The 24,080-nt window shown below is 41.2% G+C and overlaps 1 protein-coding gene across 4 annotated transcripts in view; it reads right to left on the reverse strand.

Moving 5' to 3' along the window:
- The window catches only part of kif5ab (kinesin family member 5A, b), a 72,422-nt gene that overhangs the window by 6,603 nt on the left and 41,739 nt on the right, over nucleotides 1–24,080 (reverse strand). For 2 of the 4 annotated variants that reach the window (XR_013909154.1, XM_026166767.2), the window contains exons 13-25: nucleotides 22,503–22,571; nucleotides 21,182–21,388; nucleotides 17,065–17,211; nucleotides 15,386–15,574; nucleotides 14,622–14,739; nucleotides 10,883–10,947; nucleotides 9,476–9,585; nucleotides 7,620–7,721; nucleotides 7,053–7,113; nucleotides 6,888–6,959; nucleotides 6,668–6,772; nucleotides 3,879–4,095; nucleotides 814–875 (exon numbers count right to left, since the gene is read on the reverse strand). Coding sequence is in view for 3 of the 4 variants with exons in the window: in XM_026166767.2 (XP_026022552.2) it covers nucleotides 814–875; nucleotides 3,879–4,095; nucleotides 6,668–6,772; nucleotides 6,888–6,959; nucleotides 7,053–7,113; nucleotides 7,620–7,721; nucleotides 9,476–9,585; nucleotides 10,883–10,947; nucleotides 14,622–14,739; nucleotides 15,386–15,574; nucleotides 17,065–17,211; nucleotides 21,182–21,388; nucleotides 22,503–22,571 (1,524 nt within the window). In the remaining variant the exon portion in view is untranslated. Of the gene's footprint in view, nucleotides 1–813; nucleotides 876–2,293; nucleotides 2,610–3,878; nucleotides 4,096–6,667; nucleotides 6,773–6,887; nucleotides 6,960–7,052; nucleotides 7,114–7,619; nucleotides 7,722–9,475; nucleotides 9,586–10,882; nucleotides 10,948–14,621; nucleotides 14,740–15,385; nucleotides 15,575–17,064; nucleotides 17,212–21,181; nucleotides 21,389–22,502; nucleotides 22,572–24,080 lie in introns of all 4 variants that reach the window. The other 2 variants (XM_026166766.2, XM_026166764.2) reach the window with 2 other exon arrangements.

The raw sequence follows: 24,080 nt of genomic DNA on the forward strand, positions 1-24,080 counted from the left end.
AGCATTGTTGACAGAAGAAATAATAATGGGAAACCAGACTTGAACTAAGCCTGATTAAATCCTTTAAGGGTTCAAACAGGTAGTGAAAATCAGTAGTGATCTGTGATATTTAATTAAAAGCTCATATTGTAGCAGCAGACTGATTTATTGGCACAAACCCTGTTTCTGACTTTTATTGATATTCCTTGAGAATCAAAGAGGTGTGGTGTTGTTACACAACTCAACAACTGTCATCACTGGGTCAGAAGCTGAGGTGGGCGTCGCAGCCTGTCTGTCGGTTACCTGTCTCTATCTGAGTAATGACACAGCAAGCCTAATCCATCTCCTCCAGAGTCTGTCGCCGACGGGTGCAGACAAGCGCGCACACTCACACACACCCACAGACACAAAAAGCTTTTGCCTCAAACAAAAACCTCGAGCAGCGGGAGCAGTTCACTGCACATTTTTCATTGAAGTTTTACAAAAACGATCATCTGTATCCTGCTAATATCACTCTATGCAGAAGGAGAAGAAATCCCTGACTTCACTTCCCACTGGCTCAGAGTGAGAGTTAAATCTACTGACTATAACTTCATTACACAAACGTAATATGAACAAAAAGAAAGGTTTATGACAGCAGCAGGGCAATCACTGCTTTAACAGCCAGCAATCTGGAAGAGTATATAAAGCAACATTCAAACCTAATGGTTTATATGATGGCATAATGACAATCACTTAAAAAAACAGTCATAAAAATAAATCCATTTACCTCTGCTGATTGCGATTATAAAAATTCTCATTACTTTTTACAGGCTTTATCTGAACAGGGCTCACCGTTTTCTGAATCGAGTATTTCAGAAGCGTTGTCTGCTTGGCTTTCTGATTCAGCCGGAGGCCTGAAACAGCAGAAACACAAGCACGTGTCAACATTACGTGAAAGTTATCTTTTAAAATCTCGAGCTATAATCGAGACTTTTCATTACATGAAACAGCTGAAGTAAACATGAAAACTTTATGAACTTGAAGACTTTTGACTGCTTCACAAGCAGAGTGCAGACTATATGCATTTAGAACAGCAACAGACAGAACTCATTTGTAGTACTGTGCAAAGGTCTTAGCCCAAGTATCGTGGCAAAGCATGCACCAGTGTGTCTGTTACATGATATCAGGTCGAGTTATCCTGAGCAACAGGTCCACAGCTTGTCTGAAAGTCTTTCAAACAATATTCTTTTGGACATTAGTCTCTTTTTCTCCATTTTCAGTCAGTTTTGTTTTTCAGCGCGACAGTGATTTGAAATAAAAAAAAAAGCATACATGGATATTTTAAAAAAGAGAGAAAAACACACAATGAACCAATAAATCAGTCATCGACTGGCCCCCCCGAGCCTGGACAGCAACATTAATGAAGTGTGGGTCACCTTAACAGCAAAAGGAACAAAAGGCAGAAACATCCAAAGAAAGGCTTTGAATGTTCCTCAAGAAGCCTGGTAAACTATTCCTGAAGACAACTTACAGAAATCACAAGAAAGCTGCCTAAGAGGCTTCAGGCTCTGTCAAAGAGGAACGGTGGTCATATCAAAAATTGACTTTCAAACTGTTTACCTCATTGATAGTATTGGCATGTATCAAAATGTGAAGGGTTTTCACATCACTCTAACTAAGAGACAAACGTCATCCTTGACTGGAGACAGCAGTTGAAACCATAATGAAATAAATAAGAAAGCCAACTATGGCTACGAAGAACAGCTCAACTTTTACAATCAATCAAGTTATGTTAAAGACACGAATAAGGCAGAGATTTAAAAAAGCTAAATAATGTTCAAAAGGCAAATACATGTTGGAAATGTTTAGGCAGGAGTAAGGATAAACAAATCCATTCAAACAACCTAATTCACTGAGTTAATCCTAATGGATTAAAAGATTATAAATAAAATAGAAAATAAGGACAAAGTGCAGGCTAACAGTACAAACCCAATTATTATGTAAACATATTGGATTAACTGGTGATATCAGTCACTAAATGACTCAAATGAAAGACATTGAGAAAGAAGCTTTTTTGTAAGTCTGACTGGTCTGTGGGTCAGATAAAAAGGTTAGTAAACACTCTTGACGCAAACTCAAGAAAGTTCCAGACAACATTAAGTGGCATACAGGTATTGCCCCTCATTACGATCTCATATAAAACCAGAGAGAGCCAGAAAGTGTGGCTTAGTTAAAGTTATATTATACCGATTATTAATTAAAGTCAAGAAGGTGAAATATGGTAAGAACCACAAAAAGTGACTAAAATCGCCAAAACAGCTGTTTTACTCACATATTGTTTTGAACATTGCTGTCATGTGCATCATTATTTTGGAAGTCGAGGTGTTTGGCAGGGCTGTTCTGATTGGAGTTGGACTCAGGTAGCCTGGGCTCACTCTCTGGTGTTGAGGGAGAAGTAGGAGAAACAGATATAGGAGAGGAAGGAGCAGAGGTAGCAGCAGGAGCAGCAGCAGCAGCAGCAGGGGCTGCTTGGTTCCTGTTGTGGAAAACAGCGTTGCAGAAGGCAATGGGCTGATCGCTGAAGCCTCGGATAAAGAAGGGGTTGGTGGGAGAGCAGACTGGGTAGTGGCCAGGGCGTACAGGCTTGGCTGTAAGTGATAACAGAGAACAATGTATTGATTGATTCACTCATCCATTAAAGCCAGACATATTTAATTTGCCCTACAGGATGCTTAAAGCCCAACACTGAAAATATATTAATGTAAAGCGAAATATCACAGATAGTCTTGTTTGCTGTGCTTTAATCCTCGAATGAAAATCATTATGCTGAAAGCGCTCATTTAAATCAATAGCTCATTTTCTCATTACAGCAGCACATGCATCTGAGTTGAAGTAGCAAGCTAGTGATCAGACTGAATTACACTGTTATTCTAATGTTTCGCATTTCTTTCAGGAGAATATGCCTACCGCGTAAATCCTTAGAAGCCCAATGTTCCACCAACTGTTACATTCTTTCATGCAAAAACTCTCTCGACAGCTTTTTGTTTTGTTTAAGTAAATTCTTTTCTCATTTCGGTGCAACGTAAACAGTCCTTTGCATATCTGTGCGTTCCACAGCAGGAGAATTCAGTTACATGCATGTTTGCTTCCTGAATATGAAACAAGATTGGAAGAGGAAGAAAAGGGCATCAGCTCGATCATGCAGGTTGTGAAAATGTGGTGATATGTTAAGAGGAATGTAGGAAGGAGACAACAGATGAGTAGAGCAGAGAGGGCAAAGCACACAATGGATGCTGCTTGTGGGAAAATCTCAACAGGGACGTGAAAAGAATGGCTGCACAATGCTGAACGATTTTTCTCACATGCTGCATTACAAAGGAAGCGATCTGATGGGAGGGAGATGAAACGCACAACGGTGTCTACATGTACAACATCACACATGTAGTGCTGGAGAGGATATACATACTATATCCTTCCTACAGTGCAGCCAAAGGAAGTGGCATGGGCTTTGCATGCATTTTCCCTCCTTATTTTATTGTTGAATTTGGGGCTTATACATCACATCATAAAAAGAAAATTAGACTGACTTTTAGATTTACCACATTTGAGTGGATTAACCGACATGTTCTGATGAATCGGTTGATTTAAATTCAATGTTTTTCAGGTGCTGTGCTGCCCAATTACTGAGAAACAGCTTTCATATGTGTCTCTGAACTGTTATGAAACGATGCAGTGGCTGTGAATTTGCTGCAGACTAAATGATTGGATGCATTTTACAGCTACCTACAGATTAAAAGATACTGCAGTGTTAAAGCAATCGCAAAGCTTTCACAGAAATGACACATGCAGCACTGTCATGTAATTTCTAGCAGACTGCGGCTGTTATTTTGAATCTGTGAGCAACTTGTATACGTTACCGATGAGCGCAGCATGGGGTCGGCGGAAGGGAGCGCGGGCCCTCATCACATCTTTGATTCGCTCCACTTCCTGTTGGTAGCGATGGCGGTCCTTCATGGCTCCTTCTTTTGCCTCCTTCAGCGCCCCCTCGAGCGCCTTAACTCGCTCAGCTGTAGACCGAAGACGTTTCTCCAGTTTTGGAAGCTCACAGCGCAGATCTGCATTGTCACGTACCAGCTGTAACACAAATCCGACATGTGCAAAAAACAAGCTATAACTACAGAAAGACAGTTATACATTTTCTATGATTCAAAGCACTTTCTTGCTACAGGCCTCCACTCTCACACACTCACACTCTGATGAATGCACCAGGGCAGCTCAGGGTTCAGTATCTTGCCCAAGGATACTTTATAAGCAGACTAAAGGAGCAGGGGATCAGTCCACTGGCTGCTAATTGGTAGATGACCCATTTTACTTCCTGAACCATTGCCTCCCCAAAGAGTTGCTCATATGTTTTGCAATCTAAGAATTTTTTTTTACTAAGAATATAGTGCAGAGTACAAAAAGTGGAGCATAGGAAGTGTGTGACCATAACGTCCATTTCAGATCAGTTAGGGTCAAATGGGTGCAGTGGGGTGGAACAGAGAAACATCAAGTGTAACCTGAAAATTGTACCAGGAAGAGACAGCCCACAATTGCACCAGTGTTGTAAAGAGCACTACTTCAGTCTGAACTCTCCTGAACACAGAGCCAGTCTATCAGAAATCTACAACCGGGAAAAAGTAGGACAACTCTGTTGAATCATCTCCATTTAAGTTTCTGTTTTGAATTAAAATAATGGGCCTGAACACAAACAGAAAAATGAATCAATGAATGTTTCAAGGTATTTTAGAGGGGACCAGCATGGCAGCTGTTCCTCTACACCTCAGATCTCAGCAGAGCCTCAAAACATCATGAGAATATGAATTAGCCTAAGCATAGAAGGGAAGAATAGACTCACAATCCTCTTGAATATTGTGCAGCTTTGATGAGCAGATGCTGTAAACAGTTGCGTGACATTATGATAATCATCATTATGATTTCCCTAAACATGTATTAAATCCATGGGTGTAATGGATCTTTTAAACTGGGTATATTTAAAGGAACATAGTTGCTAGATGCTGATATGAGTGTCGGAGCTGTTGTTGGATCTTTGGATGTCCATGACACATGAGGCAATCTGTGATCTGATTTTCACTTGGTGAAAATGTGCATGAACAGTAATACCGAGACGAGTTGCTCTAACTTGCAGTTGTGCCGTTCTTACAGTAGCACCCCACCCCTGCAGCACTTTCAGCAGGATATTGTCTGACCCCACACTGCCAGAGTACTGCAGGTCTTTCTGGATCAGTAGTATATATCCAGAAATTCCCCGTCCAAGCATTTAGTCTCAGTGTGACTCCTAAAAAACACAACTGGGACATGGAGGGTCGATGCCACTGTACTCAACCAGGAACAGAGAGCAGCTCCTGATAACTGATCCAGACACCTGTGCAGTCCATGCACAGACAGGTGGCTTCTTGCATCATTCCAGAGGTGGCCATACCTTGTATTAAATATTCATATATATCAGCCTTGGCCTAGAAAATCCATATCTGCACTTGTCAGTTAATATTATCATGTGCCTATATTTCTGAAGTTATTATTTATGAAGCTAAATCAACACGAGGATGCAATGATTTAAATCTGCCTCATGCTGCATGTTTCCTCTAAACGCAAAAGTTAATAAGTGAGCACCTAAACACTGACGGTCTGCTTCTGTGTGATCATGCAAACTAATCCATACCCTGCAGAGATAATGAGCACTATAGCTGAGATTTTTTCACAATGGGCAAAGTTATCTAGCAGCCAAAGCATTGATGTGTTTGGGATATTCACCTGTGGCTTGTTGGCGTTAGTTTGTTTGCTGGCGAGATAGTTTAGTGACGATTGCTCAGTTTTTACAGTTGACGGACAGACAGAGATGATTAAATCTGTGCAGCGGCAGAGAAACTTGCAGCTTTGGTGTAGTGGCCACTGCCCATTTGCAAGCATTATCACTTTACTGCTGATTTATGACCATGACTTTCACCTTCCATTCCCACAGTATCAGCAGGTGGTGGATGGGATGGAGTCTCCCAGCAGCCACTTTAGGATTGGTTTTCTGCCTGACAAACTGCTGCACTGCAGCTTTCACCAATCTGCCAGCCTGCAGAACATTCAGCACATCCAACACTTAGTCCACGGCGGTAGTCCATTTAGGAATATTAAAAATATGAGGTGTGTGCGTATGTTTATGACTTTCTGAGAGCAAGGTTGGTTTTCAGAGTTTGTGTGGAAGCCAGAGTGCGGAGAAAAAACCGAGAATGCCTGTTTGCACCTGCATCAGGAGTGTTCAAGTCTTACTGTTTTATACAGTGAGGCGTCCTTTCCCTGGAGACAGAGGGGGGGTTAACAAATCCTGCTGCTCTGTTTTCAAGGAGACTTTCATGTGAACTTGGTGTAGTGAGATGATCGATCGTGCTAGCGTTTCTTTTGCCCACAGGAGAGAAATGACAAACAGTGCACACAGCTCTGTATTTGAATTTGTCTGTGCCTCTTTGTCCGCCGCACATATTCATCGTAGACATTTTTTGATTTACTGCTGCAACCCTGCAGAGGGGAAATCAGGCCCCCTGGTCAAAGGGAACCTGGTCATTGGTCTTAATTTTCAAACTAGGTGTGGACAGGTCAAATGTTTCCTGTTTCTGTCACTATAAATTAAAGTTTTGTAGGAGCTGTGTGCTGTTACCTGTTTGTGAACCTTTGTAAGCTGGTCCAGGTTGTTTTCAAGAAAGGAAATCTTTTGTTTCTGGGTGATGTATCCGCCAGTATCATCAGGCTCCATCTGTGCACTCTGTCGATTAAAAAAGGAGATGAAATAGAAAATAGAATAGAAAATGTCACCGTAACTCTAGGCAGAACCACCTGTTTCTATGTGTTGAGTAAAAGGGTTTAGTTATGTCTCTTACTTTTCTAACTCGAGTTGTGAGGTCTTGAACGAAAAGCTTGCGGAGGTTGTGCAGGGTGTGGAGCTCACGAGCCTGCAGTGTGAATAAAGGAACAGAGAAAATAGTGCAGTTAAAGCAGTTCGAGAGGACTGAGTCATTGAATCGTGACAGAATTTATTAACTTACAACAGTTTCCTCCAGGCCTTTCAGATCCTGTTTTGATTGTTCGTGTCGTTCATGGAGGAATCTATAGACAGACAGATAAATGCTCAGACACAGACGCATAGAAGAGTCAAACTGAACTTCTCTTTATCCAAACGATTACCAAATTCTTGCCAGAATAATTCATGAATAGAGAACAAAGGCAGCACATAATGCCTGCCCCACTCATGGGCTGTTATCCATCTGCCATCTGATGCAATATGCTGCAAAGGTCAGAGTAGAAAGAGGCCTATTAGCTGCCAGCTGCCACCTTATTCTGAAACTCCATAATGGAGATGCAAAGAGAGTCAGACAGGAAGAAAAGGACCAAGAGAGGAGCAGGCTAAGAAAGAGTTAACAGCAGAAGAGTAAGATACTGTAAATAGAATTCAGTCAGAGCTCCCGAGCGTGAGGAAAATAAATAGACAAAAGGAAGACAAATGACAGAGAGAAATGGAAGACGCAAATCAAAAGAGGCAGCTCAGCTCGCCCCCAGGCCTCCATATGGTGAAGTGTTTGAAAGCCGGCCAGGACAGTAAAGCAGCAACTCACGTCAATTCCTCCAGCTGCCGGCTCTTGTGATGCTCTCGGCTTCTGAGACGTTCAAAGTCACTGTGCAGTTGTTCTAGCTCCAGCTGCTGCCTCTGGTTACAACTGAAAAAAGGTGTTAAGTGACTCAGTCGTGACATCTTTTATATATTATCTTTTTATATTACAAAAACACAGGGATGTAGATATTAGCAACATAAGCACAACCCTTGGGATTTTTGGAGGAATGGAATTAAAAAAAATGGAGGTTAGTTTTGTTTCTAAGGCAGAGAGAACAGCGAGTGAGCTGGAGATTGAAGAGTGAGATGCACTGATGAGAAAAAAAAAAGAATGAATAAGAAAGGACACATTTGTATTTTCTGATTGCTCCACAGTAGTTCTAAAATAAAAAATAAATACATTTGCAAAATGCTCGGGGAAGATTGGGGTGGGATGCTACCTGGTCATTAAGTTTTTATTGACTCCTATTGCCACAAGCTTCATGCTATTATTTTCTCTGAGCCACACACCCACACCCCAAAGATTGATGCCCAACAACTTTTTTTTGTTTAATCATCTCTAGCAAACACTTCCAGTGAGTCACCGGTGATGATCACGTGCATACTTTACAAAAATCCCACATAGTATGCCTTTAAGTGTTCTTAGCTGCTTTTAACTGGTTTCCTTCTGATTTTATTTAATTAGGGTATCCTTACAAAACCTTTCTGTCACATGAGAAAAGAGCTGTCTGTTCCAGTCCCAGGCATATGGCTCCAGCTCAGTGGTGTGCACAGGAGCAAAAATGATGAAGAAGCACCATTAGTGCATGCAGTGTAAGGATTTATTTTTGCCCCTAATTCAAATCATGGCTGTACTGGCCAGACAGGCATTTTGGCAGAGCAGAGGGGCACTTAAGTAGCCCAAGTGTGTAATTAGGTCACAACTAGAGCATTGAAATGCCCCATTAGAGTATGGACACAACATATTTTTCAGTGGCACTTACCAAAAAAAGGGTGCACACCTGTAAACACTTGCATTTGCGTGTGATCCTTGCAATCTGCACTACCATTTAATGTATACCTACTTTTTGACATTCTCTTTAAAGGATCCGGAGGGCATCCCTGCTCCTGTTTTATATGCGTTCCACCTCACCGACATCCATCCTTCCGATCTATTTTAAAGCTGCTTATCCAAATCAGGCTGTGTGAGCAGGATAAGCAGAGCAGCACCAAATGTCTGTTCAAACTGAAATTCTCTGCAGCTGCTCCTTGGGTGTTAACAGATACTCCCAGGCCAGCTGGAAAATGTACTTTAGTCCCTAGAGAGGGTCTGCCCAGTGGTCTCCTCCCAGATGGCCACGCTTGGTGTAGTACATCATCAGAACAAGGTACCTGAAGGGATAGGTTTTCATTTAGGCCAAACCAGGCCAGTGGCTCCTCGCATTGGGGTTGTAGCAGCTTGGCTCTGCAGCTTCCTGACCATGTAAACCACCCACACGTTTTCATTTCAGCCAGTCTGAACATTGGGGCTTAGACCGTGTTGAAGGTTTGAGAGATACTGAAAACATGTATTCCCAGTTTGAGCGTTTACAAACCACTTATGAGGGTAAAATTGAATTTCAAATTTGAGCATGCAGCTGTGTTGCTGTGGTACGGTAAGTTGTCTCCCTTAGAAAACATTCATGGCCTATATTTCCGCAGTGCCACGGTCTCAACGACTGAAAGAAATATTTTTCTATAGCATCCTTGTGATTTTTCTGCTGGAACGATTTGATTCTTTAACTTAAAATACTTTTCTTTTCAAACTCTTGCACAAGTTACAGATTTCCAAAAACTGAGTCTTGGTTTTGAAAAGTAAAGAATTTACGGTGAAGTACTCACTCAGTTAAGTCATCGATGATCTTTTGCTTCTCATTGATCTCGTCTCGCAGGCGGCCCAGTTGTTTGCTGTGCACCTCACGGTGTGACTCCATCTGCTGCTCCAGAGCCCTCTGGGGTATTGGCGACAGAAGGGGGGAAGAGACAGATCGAGTATCGTAACACGGGAGTCAGAGGAGAACAAAGTGACTAAATAACGAGAAGAAAATTACACGCACCGGTGCACATGTGGACATGCCAAACCACACGGGCATTAAACACAAACTTACACACCCCACGCTGTCCATACACTACCACTGACGGGACTGTGAGACTCGGCTACTGAAAGTGGAGCGTGACACACACAGGAACGCTCACACTCGTGTGCTCTCGATGCTCTCACGAACACATCCACAAATACAAGCAGATAATGAAAACAACAAACAACGCCAGCTGTTTAAAAGTGTCTGGCAGCTGAAAACTACATCTGTTTACTTTTATTTGGGAATTTGGCATCGCTGGAATTTCATCCTTCATTTCTGTCAAATCTTTTGACCTTGAAAAGATGTGCTGCTTTTTAGGCAAATCTCATTTTGATCAAGTCATTATGAATCTTTGTGGTTTTCAGTCACTTAATAGTTTGACGGCTGAATGTGAGGATACTCTGTGGCTGTCCTGTGGCCATGCTTCCTGTAACCATCTGATATTTGAGACTTCCTGTTTTGCTGTTTGCAGTTAATTGTTCAGGACACATGTAGATAGATTTACATTAAGATACAAGACTAAAACATCATTGGATGTTCCTCTGACTGCTTTTTATTCGTTGTTTTGCATTCCCTCTTTTGCCTAGGCCTTGGTTGTGATTGGTCACTGGTATTTGGACTACAAACTGACCACAAACAAAAAGCAAACAGCTTCCAGTACTAGAAATAATGCCCATTGCCTACAGATTCGTCACATTCATATGCCGATATCTGCTTTTCATATTACCACTCGATGATTGTGAATGATGTAAAATGCTTCTAGGGGCCAGAATGACAATCAATAATCTGTGCAGCCACTACCTAACAAACTATAGCTGTTCCAGAGGGCAGTGAGTTATCATTTCCTTGCCGAGCTTGCTATGATTGCGTCTTTATTCTAAACTAAGGCAATGAGTTGAAAGCTGCAGTGTCTGAATGATTGTACAGACATCGAATTGTCATCTTCTTATCAACACTACCAATAAAAGGGGTTGAAAGCAAATTTCTGAATATATGAAACAATTTCTTTAGTTTATTAAATCATTCCTACAGTCATTTACACACTTGAGTCCAACTACACGTGCAGTCACAGGCAAACACACACCCTGCACACGCACACCTGCAGTTGGCTGAGAGGGTGCGAGAAAAGGTCATTACATCAAGTTGCTCTCACTGTAGTCATGGTTACCTTTATATCACAGGAGTTCTGGGCAGACGTGTGATTCTCCCCCCTGGTCACTTGTGACATGCTCTCTGAAATAAGCACACACACAGAGAAAGAGCGAGAGGATGGCGGTAAGAGGAGCAGATAAAAGCGGCGCGCACAGATGTTGATGATGGTGACCTGACTTTGACAGCACAGCAGTATCACCACTTCATGTTGACAGCGAAGGCAGCGTGATCTAAGTGATGTCTCGGGTGTGATAATATCTATCTGCAAATGACATCTATTGTGTCATGCAGATCTGATATTGACTCACTGCTGTTCCTGGTGTCTGATGATGAAATTACCGAGCGCTCTACCTCAGACCACACCGTGCGATCAACGTGACCTGCAGCACTTTGTGTTAATCTGCTTGTGTTATGGCTTGAGGACCGTCTGACTCGACTGCTGAGCAGGACTAAAATTGATTTCCCTGCCCTTAATTCCACTGGTTATTTAATGCCATTCTGTGAGACTCCATGGGAAGAGTGACTTACACTGCCTTTGGCCTTATTTGGGAATTGCGTCAGTGTACTGTGGGAGTATCTACAGCTGGACCTTGCACGAGTTTCAAATGTAAAATCAATCTATTAGTGCTGGTGTTGTGAAATGTTTGGGAGCTTAAGCTTTTTTGTGTTCTTGTTTTTCTTTTGCTTGACAGGACAAAAAGGCCTCTGGAAGCAACTGAAGCTCTATTAAAGATAGCAACCTGAAGCTACTTCCTCCCATTTCTAGCCCAGAGACACTAAAATGCAGCAACATATTTTCTGTCTTCTCACTATTTACTTTGTCCTGACGTTATTTGGCTTGACTGAGTCAGAGCACTGACATTATATTTAACTCCGGCATTTCACATCAGTAGTGGATTAATCTACTTACTTTGCAGTCAGTCCCGAAATGACAGCGTCACCACGTATCACTTTAACCCCTTTAGGATATTTGTTAATGAAAAATATGCATTTATTAGAAGAAAACTCTCTTGCATTTACTTCATTTGAGTTTATATTGAGAAAAGACCTGTTTTGCTGACAGTAAAGATTGGCTTCACTCCTGGAAACTTGTGTTTGGCTCTATTTATTGAGTGTAAATCTGTCATTTTTCTGGTCGGACCATATTGAAATTTTCTTCACCAAAGAGTCTGAATGAATACTAAAATCTTTGCTCCCAGTTTGCTATTTTGCTCTCGTAGGTAAAACATTTTAACTTGAGCCTAGAGCAATCTATTATAAAAAGGAGTACCCACATACTACACTTGCCAAATTGAACTAATATTGACTGGCCTCAAATTCTCAACTCCACCGAGTATTTCAGCAACATGTGCTCGTACACTTAGACTCCAAAACTTGTCTAACTGACCAAGTCTCACAATCTTATATCCACCCAAAAAGTCTTTTTGATTTTGTTTTGAGAGTGAAATACTAGCAAGAGCACAACGAATAAGATCTTCTTTTGAGAATATATGTCTGTTATTTCTTATTTAGTTTATAAACCCTAAAACTAGTTACTTTCCCTGCATATTAGGCTCATTTATATCACCAAGACACTATTTGAGATGATATTGTATCTTAGACGTCCCAAAAGGTTGATTCTGTTTATCTGGACGTAGCGTTTTCAGCGGGAGAAACGTTTCGTTACTCATCCAAGTGACTTCTTCAGTGTCAGCTGACTGCAGGTTTCCCCAACTTTATAAACAATACAATGATTGAAGCTAGCACCACTGAATGAACATTGGGCTGTGAGGTCAGTTCCTCGATCATTAATATGCACATTTTCATGACCATTGATCAACAACCACTGATGAAATCCCATTAATCAATGGTCTTTGATCAATGAGTACCATTCACAGAGAGTTGGGGAATGGCTGCGATCACAGCACTGTATCTTAAAAGCATTTTTTAGCTGTGAAATCATTTTACAAGCCCTCCCAGTAACAGTTCACACACTTAGACTTTTGTTGTACAAACCCTAACAGCATGAAGGTGCTGGTATCCTGTGGGTTCTCCCCCCACAGTCCAAAGTTATTCAAGTTAAGTTAATTGCTGATTCTAAATTGATCGTGTTTGTTAGCCCTATGACAGACTATTGACCAGAAGAAGCATCTTGTTCAGTTGCTCTTGTTCTAAGATCATTTCTCTCAAAGTGAGAATGAAGCAACGCCAAAGGTTTATGAAGCACTTGTTATGAGTGTGTCAACACTTCTTTTAAGAGATTTCTCACTTGACTAAAGTTTAGACATTTTTTTTCTCATTTCAAGAAATCTTACCAAGTGTTATTTTATTATTTTACTTGATTATAGTCTGGATTTTCTCAAATTACATATTTTTTCCTTATATTTAGCCAATTTTTGCAGTGTATTTAGTGATACTTATCTCTGTAGATGGTGGCTGCTCACTGACCAGTTATATTACCATTTTAGTGCAGACAAAAATACGATGCTGCTGTTTATATTGTCACTTTCATCATCATCAAAATCTGTGTTTCTCCACTGCATTAGATCATGATCAATCACCAACTCTAATATACTAAACTAAAATGAGTAAAATGCTTACCTATTATGCTGATTTCTTACTCTGTATTGTTTTTTATGCACACAACTGAACATGTTTAAAATAGTCGTTATTATCACCGCTATATTATCTTAGATCAACCTCTGTCTGAAATAAGGAGTTTGCCTCATCTCCTCTTATGGCCACGCTCCCTTCAAGTTGACTTTCTTCTGACTGGCTGCCTCTAACAAACAGAAGGTTGGAACCACAGGTGGGTGGTGCTTCTGTGTTCACAGGCAGCAATGTGGTCACAAAATTACCATACCATACCATCATCAGGTGTAACCATCAGTAGAAAAAACAGTTTAAAGCTTGATCCTTTGGCTCACATTTGTAAAAATGCTGACCTTATTATCTGAAATCTGAGAACCTCCAACACCTCAGCGACTTTGAATTTGATAAGCATTTAAAGGAAATTGATGGAGTCACTGTATAGTGCAGCAGAAAACTGAAACAATCTTTCAAATGTGGATAGTGTCAAAATTGGTTTTCCCTCTAGAGCCATGAATTTCAAAAAATCCTGTTAACCACTTGAATTTTCAAAATTTCGAAATGTGCCAATTTGCCCAATATTTCCAACTAAAGAAGCATTTTTTACTACAGAATTATTTCAACCTCCAGACACATTTCAGAGGTTTTACTTCTGATTTATAATCCAAGTCAAATTCATATCTTAAAAACTCTTTGTTTCAAGTAAAACAAAATAACCCCAATGACACGTATGTTACATGTTCGTGTTCTGTGCTCTGCCCTCTCCTAGTTTAGTTCACAGTAAATGGACTGTAATTTACAAAAAACACCTTTTTACCTACAACCTGCATACGCATACATCTTTAAACCCAGATGGAGGTATCAGAGGAGACTCTTCATCTCCCCAATACTTCAACATACAAATGCAAATGTCAGCAGATGTGACTGAAACAAACATTATTAACTGTACTACTACACACCACACCAGTGATATCTAATCATTAAAAACACAACTTCTAAAGTGTACTTCCACATGGTTGAATACGTATGATTGAACGATATGATAATTCAAAAAGGCAAATCAAGTTTATTTGAAAAAAAAAATGTTTGGCTAATGAGCTTTATTTAAAAAAAGTAATCAGAAAAGAGTAAACGTACCAGCTTAGATACTTGCGCTGCTTCACTAGTGTGGGCTATAACAAATGTACCTTGAGCTTGGAGTTTAGCCAGCTCCGCAGTCAGAGAATCATAGCTGTCCTCCAGCTGTCTCTTCCTCAGCTCCACGTTCTGCATGTACTCTGTTAGAGAGCGAATCTTCACTTCGTGCTGAAAGTCAGAACATCATATGCAAAAAGTTTAGTGACGAGCAAAGACCTCTACCCACGAGGACACTTTACATCAAGGATAAAATGCACTTTTACTTTTTGTTCACTGAATATTTATGATCTCTTGTCACCGGGGAGTGTAGTTTAAATACCACAGTTAGCGAAATTTGAACCGTGGCTTCAGGCCACTACATGAACACAGAATATAAAACATGCAATTATTTGAGAATTATGACCCTGTGCAGACTAAAAATGTCCAAAGCAAAAAGAAAAATCCACCCCACAAAGAGTTGGGTCATGTTAAGATGTTGGGAGTAGCTACACTGTGTTTTAAAGCTTTTCAGCCTTTATTATGGCAGGAAAACTGGGAAAAGACATGCAGCAAATGGCTCAGGCTAGATTTGAAACCAGGGCTTTAAGACACATGGGTCACCTGCCCAAGCCGGTGAGCCTTTTGAAGTGTTAATTGATAATGTTTCAGTATCAGTATCACCAGTATTTCTGTCTAGTACCAGATGAACAAACATTTGTACCCCCATATCATTTTATTTTAGTTTCTACAGTTCATCTAGATTTAATAATTCAGTTCAATTCAATCGATTTGGTACCCAACAACAACACATGTATCCGTCAGTTTGCAATCTTACCTGTGAAATGAGAAGGTGACATGAAGACAGTTCTCTGCCCGTCTCCTCCATCTTGCGGTGACACTCGGTTTGTAGGTTCTCCAGGTGGCGACAGCGCTTCACCATGGACTTCACCTCTGACTTTATCTTATTAATGTAGAGGCGAGCCACTGTGAACTCTTCCTCGATCGCTCCGGTGATCTCCACAGGCTGGAGACGAATGAGACAGTTAAATAAAAAGAAAAAATCAGTCTAGTAGATGCTTGATCAGGATTGAGTGGGGACTGTTTAAACACAGCATGGGCGTTAAATCAGTGGAAAGGGAAGGATCTTAGAAACACTCTGGCATTTTGTATGCACAGCCATTAGGTTAATGGTCTCATTTAGCAGATGTAGCAACTCAGAAGCTCCGAAATGAAGTGTGGAGGAAAATGTATACACATCAATCTAAGCACTACAGATGATAGCGGATGTGCATACACGACATTCTGCATATGCGAGTGGTATACTGACTATATTGAATAATGTAAAGCTGTTGATTTAAGTCACGTCTATAAACACAGATATTTATTTTAAATGCTCATTCAGAGCATAAATTTACATGGATGCCAAACCAATCAAGTTAAAGAGAAATGCCTGAAAAATGACACTTTATCAGCAAACAGAAAATATTCATATGCACACACATGCACACGCACACATATATATATGTAAGTTTTTTTAAATGTAATTGTCTCCTTTTTGGCAGATCTACCAGAGCGCTTTGTCACGGCTTTATGCCAGAAGATGCTTTGCATTTCACTTTGTTGGTATTTACTGTCTCTCTTGGTTTTACTTGCTTTCTTTATTTCCTTCCAGCCATTTGAGATTGTTTGGTCATCCCTCATTAATTTCTCATGTGGTTAATTACTTATGTGCACCGATCAAGCATAACATTCTGACTATCTATCAGAATCAACATTAACTTTTAAAAAAATAAATAGCATTAATGTTTTCAGCAAATTGAGCTCATCTGTTGGACTCGACCACATGGGTCAGCACCAGGAAGCCTTGGCCGCCCACGACTTGGACCACTTTTGATGGATACTGACCACTGCAGACCAGAAACATCACACATGAGTTGCAATTTGGGAGACTCTCTGACCCAGTCGTCTAACCATCACAACTTGCTAATATCCTCACAATAGCCCCCCCCCCTTAACACATCATCTCTGAAAGCAAAATGTTCCCTGGTTCCTTAATATATCCCACCCACTAACAGGTGCCATGATGAAGAGATAATCAGTGTTATTCACTTCACCTGTCAGTGGTCACAATGTTCGGGGTATTTTTACTCTGGTTTTTCTCGTTGTTAGCCATCATCAGTCCATCTGTGTTCATCTCCAAAATTTACTGCCAGCGTTTTCTCTCATGTTTCCTGCGGCTGCTTTTTGAGTTGTTTTTCTTTGGACTATGTTGTCCTCAGGCTTTGCGCTTGACTAGACTCCGACAAGTCTAAATAAGCTCAACACTAAACCCTGCTTTTGTTTGTGCTTTCGGGTCTTCTTTTGAATTTCTCTGAGTTCCTTTTCTACACTGATACTTAAATTTAGCTGTATATTTTCTTGCTTTGACATGAGAATCATCTTTCTCATTTTACCTACACCACAGTTGTCGCTTTCATCACAAAAATGCACTCTATCCACGTCTGTACCACTCACCAACTTGATGTCCTTGTTTCCAACGATCGTGCTAAATTCACTCAGGTCCCTCATGAGCCCATTAAGAATCTCAGCAATGCGTTTTCTTTGGTGGCTGCTCACTTCCTGGATACGGGACAGCTCTGCCTCTAAAGCCATGAGATGAGCCTGCGGAGGGCGGAGTCAAGCAGATAAGAGGTGTTAGGGAGAGCCGTTGTGCTAAGGCGAGAAACTCCAGAAGGTACATGCAAATACGAAAAAAGACAGAAATTGTGTAGGGCAGACTCTGAGAAGTGGTGATTAGATTCCCTGAATCTGCAAACACACATGGCTGCAGGAGCATAACATAGTAGCCACCAAATTATAAATCAATAAACTGCATGAAGAGGAGAGGATGGCATCTGCGCTCAATAACATCTGAGAGAGTACACGGTGGAGTTTACTTTATTATTTTCCATTCTGCACAGCAAGCAGATTCTAACCAGGGCTGGAGGGCAAATGTGCTGCAGCACAATGAAACCATTTGATCTCAGTCAGGTTTGACAACATAACATTAAAGACATTTCTCCTACTCACACATGTGAGACCAAGAGTTGGGTAGTAGACTGAATGACCTATGACCCTAAACAAGATGAAGAAGATGATGATGACAAGAAAGAACAGGTAGAAGAAGAAGGAGATGAAGAAGAGGAAGACTTTCCATAAAGGTGTTGTTCCAACGAAGAAATCTGAAAGCATACCGACTTGTTTATGGGGTTTCATTTTATGAGTGGCTCATCTGTCACCAGTGAAATATTCTAATTTTTCATGGCACGTTTTATGTTCTTGCTCCCCAGTTCATCAGTCATTTCAAAGCACCATTAGCCACCTTCTTAAATACTCCTTAATCAGCTCTTCCATCTTCATCTCTGTGATTCACTTCAAGCTCTGTTACAGTCTTCCCGGTCACTTCTCATGTCACAATGTCATCTTAAGATAAACTAAGGTAATAATGAGCTGAAACTGATTCTTATATAAACAAGTAAAACATGGGATGATGAATAGAGTTGGTTCATTGACGTGATGAATGGGCTTAATCATGTTGATAAGAAATGGGTTTCAATGGCCAGATGGATGAATTATGGTGTTTAAAGTAGCCGATCAATGGCAGTGATGGTGAGCGATGGCACGGACACCTGCAGAAGAAGCGACAAGTTCCCACTAAAAACAAAGATGAAGGCAGCTGCGGGGATGACGGCCATGATGAATGTGCTTCAGTATTCCCAGAGCTTTTCCCATTTCTACTGTAACAACTGGAAAGACCGACGTGCCTAAAAGTTCAAGACTGAGAAACATTTCCAAAAGATTTTGATGAGGGGATTTCTTTTCTCTTATAGCACCACCTGCATTTACCAGCACTGAAATCTTATTTGTATTTAGTTTCATATCTTGTCAAAGTCTCAGACACTCTCTGTGCAGGATCAGACAGGTCAGAGCAGAGCAGACTGGAGAGGCTATAGAGGCTATTGAGGAGAAATGAGGGCTTCAGGCAGGTTTAGCAGTCTAAATGGTGGTTCTGTTGTCAGATGCTCAATCAGCTTCTGCTCCTGAGATAGACAGGAAAAGACAGAAGGACACGTGCAGCAGACTGAAACACACTGATGAAATATTGAAGAGGATTTAATAAGAAGGTCAAATATGGTCACTTAAATCACTGAATAAGTCAGGAACTGCACAAAGCTCTGACCAGCTCTGCCAGTGGTCTCCTCTTGACTTTTATCTATTATTCACTTTATTTGTGCTGCAGAAGGACAATTAATACAGAGGCTGGGCTTATTTAAATAATGTGCTTTATGTTGCTAAAAGATTTATTCAAAAAGCCTCCTGGAAGTCAGACCCACCATTTTCTTTGAAAGCTCCTCAGCCAGGAGCTTGTTCTGCACGCTCATCTCCTCGACTCATTCTACTCAACTCTCTGTAACACTTTCTTTCAACTGTGAGGCACACTTCCACATGACACACGTATTGTTGAATATTTAATAGGTAATAAACATCCATCTATATGGTAAGAAATTATTCAAAGCCCTCGATGTAACTGAAAAAACCTGCCTGTAAATTATCACTGTAAGTTTTCTTCTACCAGACAACGTTGTGTGCATCAGGGATATACTGCAACCAGGCTTTGATAGTTACTGCAATACTTTAACAGTTATCCAAATTGTAAATATAATCAGATATATATAGAATAAGGCAGTAAACATTACAAAATTTATGGGAAAATTGCTACTTTGAGTAAGAGTATTTTAAATATTTATATAGTGTCAAATCACAACAATAGTCCCCAGAAGGTGGTTTATATTGTAAAATAAAGACGTACAATGATACAGAGATAACACTCCAACAATCAGATGACTCCACTATGACAAAGCACTTAGCAACAGTGGGAATGGTAAATGGTAAATAGCCTGTATTTGTATAGCGCTTTACACTACATTCAGTCCTCCACACATTGGTGATGGCAGCTATATTGTAGCCACAGCTGCCCTGGGGCGCACTGACAGACACTGGCACCATCAGCCCCTCTGACCACCACCAGTAGGCAATGGGTGAAGTGTCTTCCCCAAGGACACAACAACCGAGAGTGTCGGAGCCGGGGCTCGAACCGGCAACCTTCTGATTACAAGACAAACTGCCAACTCTTGAGCCACGATCGCCCGTGGCTCAAGAGTTGGCACCAGGAAGGAGACACTTCCTTTTTTACAGGAAGAACCCAGTTGGGGTGAGGAGAGACAGACATTAATAATAACTAAAGATTAAATACAGAGAGGTGTGTAGGCACATGGTGAGTGAAGACAAAACACTCAGTGCATCATGGGAATCCCCCAGCAGTCTACACCTATTGCAGCGTAACTAAGGGAGGATCCAGGGTCACCTGATCCAGGCCTAACTATATGCTTTAGCAAAAAGGAAAGTTTGAAGCCTAATCTTAAAAGTAGAGATGGAGTCTGTCTCCAACACTCCTGAATCTAAACTGGTAGTTGGTTACAAATCTGAAGGGTCTGCTTCACATTCTACTTTTAAATACTCCTGGAACAACAAGTAAACCAGTCTGAAAGTGAGAGAATCTACTGGTGTGAAATGGTACCATGAGGGTTTTAAAATAAGATGGTGTCTGATTATTCAAGACCTTGTACGAGAGTGTAGTTCAGTTTAACAGGAATCCAATGAAGAGATGCTAATGTGCTACAAATGTTGTTTCTCCTTCTCTGTCTTTATGTATATTTATTAGCAGTTTAACAGTCAATGTCGCTTCTTCAGCAGGACTGTGTAGGTGTGGTTTGACTCAGAGTCAAAAAATAGCCTACCTATCTGACGGGTTCATAGAAATATGAGACATTATGTGTGGCTGAACCCCACCCACTCCAACCAGTGAGAAGAGAGAAAAAAACATAAAAACAGAAAGCTCCCATCACACAAAAGCAAGACTTTTTCAGACCATGACTACTGAAAACACAGTCACTGGAAGGTCTCGATCCAGAAAGGCTGGATGTCTTTTCTGTGAAAAATACATTTAATCAAGCAAAGTCAGAGCTGTGCTCTCTGTGGAGAGTCATAGTGCACGACATTGAACCAGCAAAAAAAAGAGAAAGAAAACAAAAGAAATCCCAATACTTCACTTTTTCTTTGTTATCTTCATGGTAAATGGTAAATGGCCTGTGTTTGTATAGCGCTTTACTAGTCCCTAAGGACCCCAAAGCGCTTTACATATCCAGTCATTCACCCATTCACACACACATTCACACACACTGGTGATGGCAAGCTACGTTGTAGCCACAGCCACCCTGGGGCGCACTGCCACCATGACCACTGGTGGCACCATTCATCAGAATTTTCTCCTTATCTTCGTTACATGCAGCTTTAATTTTACTTATCTCACTAATTGCATTTTGAACCAGTAGCTCAGCATATTGTAAGATGGAGGCTTAAATGAAGAAATGATTTTATTACAGAGAGTTCCTTTTCTACTTTTTTTTTGCAGTTTGCTTCCTTGTAAACACACCAAAGCACAACATCTGTCCATGATCTATTTCTTTATTTTAGCCACAGAACTTTGTTGCTAAAAGATTTATTCAAAAAGCTTCCTGGAAGTCAGACCCACCATTTTCTTTGAAAGCTCCTCAGCCAGGAGCTTGTTCTGCATGCTCTTCTCCTCGACTTCTAAGCTTTTCTGGTCATAGTTGACCGCCAGCTCCTCCAGGGCCTGAAGAACCTCTTTTACTTCGGCCTTTGCGGATTCATTCTCGGCCTGCAGCCTGCCGAGCTCCGACTGCACCTTCTCACTGTCACCTCTGGACGATGCGAGAAGCTGAGGGGCAAAGACATTCGACTTATTGCAAACTGTAAATAGAGAAAAAACTATTTTAAAAGTGGAACGGTGAAACTTCCCTGCTGAGCGCTCGCTTCATTATTTACAGAGCAGAGCTGCTGGGTCTTAACAGAGTTATCCTGTTTTCTGGCATAAAGAGCTAAATGTCTGCACAAACCCTGTCACACAATATTCAAGCAACTGTACAAAAGAATAATTTAAAGATTGAGAGATGGCTTTTGTGCCACCATGCTGTTTGCTGCACTGCTGCAGCCCACTGTGGGTCATTTCACTGAATGGAAGCCATTAAATGTAGATGTTCTCCGCTTGGAGTGCCGACATATTTGCACTGCAGCATACGGCTTTTATTTAGATAAATGAATGTAACTTTGCGTTACTATAAACAAACCACGGTTGGGTAGTTAGGACTGTGTCAGTTCAACCCGCAGCAGGACCATTTGGGAAATGATTGAATGAATTAAGTCCTTTTCATCCCAAAGCCTTTTTTAGGTTCTCTTCCTCAACAGTTTAGCCTCTCCTATGAAAACACGCTGCAAATACGTCTCTTAATTGGGTTTTAATGGAGTCTTTTAATTGCTGTTCTTCCTACAAGTACTGATTTACTTACTTGCAGCAGATATTTATGTGATAAAGTGACAATTATAGATCAAATCCCTAGAGAGCATGTTTATTTGTCAGCAGCAGTGTTCAGTCATGTCAGCAAAAAAAACAACAATCGTTCCCCGTGTAAAAGTTAGGGAGCAATTTCTAAAACGAATACTTAACAAGCTTCAGTCATTCTTCAGTCTTTTCATCGATTCTTTTCTGCGCTGTTCAGCCACTTAATTCTATTCTAGATTAAACCACTGCTAGCATGTAGAACACAGCAACAGTGATACACTCACAATTAAACAATGACAGTTTAATTTCTTCAAGTGCTTTTTGGCACCTGAAAGGATTTTTTCTGTCAGTAATCTCACGGGCAGGATAATAAATGTCTCACAGCTGACTTCTATTCACAGTGCAGTTTTCATTTCCACATTCAAAGACACTGCAGCCCACCGTGAGCTGTTTAACCAAACTGATGAAAGGAAATAAAACCAAGATCCTTTACCTCCTCCTGGTCGAGCATCTGCTCCTTCAGCTTCTCCACCATCTGGCTCTGGTGGTTGATCTCGTCATCCTTTAGTGGGAAAGACACACACACCCACAGTCGTATTATGTGTTCAGTTTCCATTCACAACTATACGCTTTAAACTTACAATAGACGACAGCTGCATGTTGGACCGGATACCCATACATCTTTTTTTCACCATAACTGGATCTGCCACTGTGCGCACATTTTAGAAAACGAAGGCCTGATTTATGACAAAAAGGGAACGGCATCAGCAATTATATGGGCAAAATGATCGATCAGTAACCCGACAAAAGAAAGAGTGGCTTCATCAGCATAAAAAAAGTCAGAGTGAGACCAGTGCCCATATATAAATGACCATCAAAGTGCCTTAAACTTTCATTCTCTCTAATTCCCAGAGGTGGTGAGGTGTCTTCTTTTAAAAAAGTAATTAAATAAGAAAAATGCCCCAAAGCCCTGATTTCTGTCTCACTGGAAAAAAATACGGGCTAAAGTAATGAGCATGTTTTAATTCTAAGAACACTGCATACCTTCAGACACCTGCAAAGAAAAGTAGAGATCAGAGACAAGGCTCCATCTAGGTTACAAGCCAGACGTGTAATTACTTTATCTTATATGTGCAGATTATGAGTCAGATGAGCATATGCAAGCTCCAAGGCCAGCCTTCAGGCTCCTCATAACAAACAGCCATTGATGAGCTTTCTTAATAATACTGCAGTACTTGTAGTTCATGTAAGGTTATTGGACATATGCAGTCCAAGGTGTTTGACTGTGGTCGGAGGCTCCACAGCTTCCCCTCTAACAAGGAGGTGAGCTCTCCTCCTGAGCAGGTTGTTGTTAGCAGCCAGAAAATAAGTCCAACAAAGACACAAACACACTGTAGATATAAGCTGTTTGCCACAGAAACAAGATCCTGGAGGACAGTATTAGTTACACTACATATGTTACCAATATGTTACCAATGGTAACAGTAGAAACTACTAATACTGTAATCTGTGATTCTTCAGGTGTTTGATAATCTAAAGAAAACATCGTGCTTTGCAGACCAAAATGCAGAGATGGAGAACAAAACCATGCTTGTCAGGGCCCTGGGTCTGTGCGACCCAGGATCCCTGGGCAGTCATGGACTGGTGATATTATATGTATTTTTGGTGTTGCTGCTGCTCTTCTCCATGCTTGTAGATGTGTGTGTGTGTGTGTGTGTATATGGGTGCAGGTGTGTATGTACACTGGTTTACAGGTGCCTTCAGGCCTGGTGGGTGTGGCCCTGCTAGGGGACTGGCCACACCCGAAGCTACACACCTGCCGCTGATCAGGGCTCGTCGAGGGAGCTACTTAGGAGAGTCTTGGAGCTCCCACCGACGCGGGATCATTCCATGAGACTCCACGTTAGTCATCCAGTTGAACTGAGTTAGTGTGTGTATGCCCGCGGTTATATGTGTCCTGACGGCTGCGTCTATTGTGTCCCCCAGGAGAAGTGTGGAGCGCCAGACAGCACGAGGGGTGCTGAGACACGGGAGCGGAGAGCACTGAGACACGGACTATTCACGGAGAGAC

The sequence above is a fragment of the Astatotilapia calliptera genome, chromosome 5, assembly GCF_964374335.1.
Source record: "Astatotilapia calliptera chromosome 5, fAstCal68.1, whole genome shotgun sequence".
Classification (NCBI taxonomy): Eukaryota; Metazoa; Chordata; class Actinopteri; order Cichliformes; family Cichlidae; genus Astatotilapia; species Astatotilapia calliptera.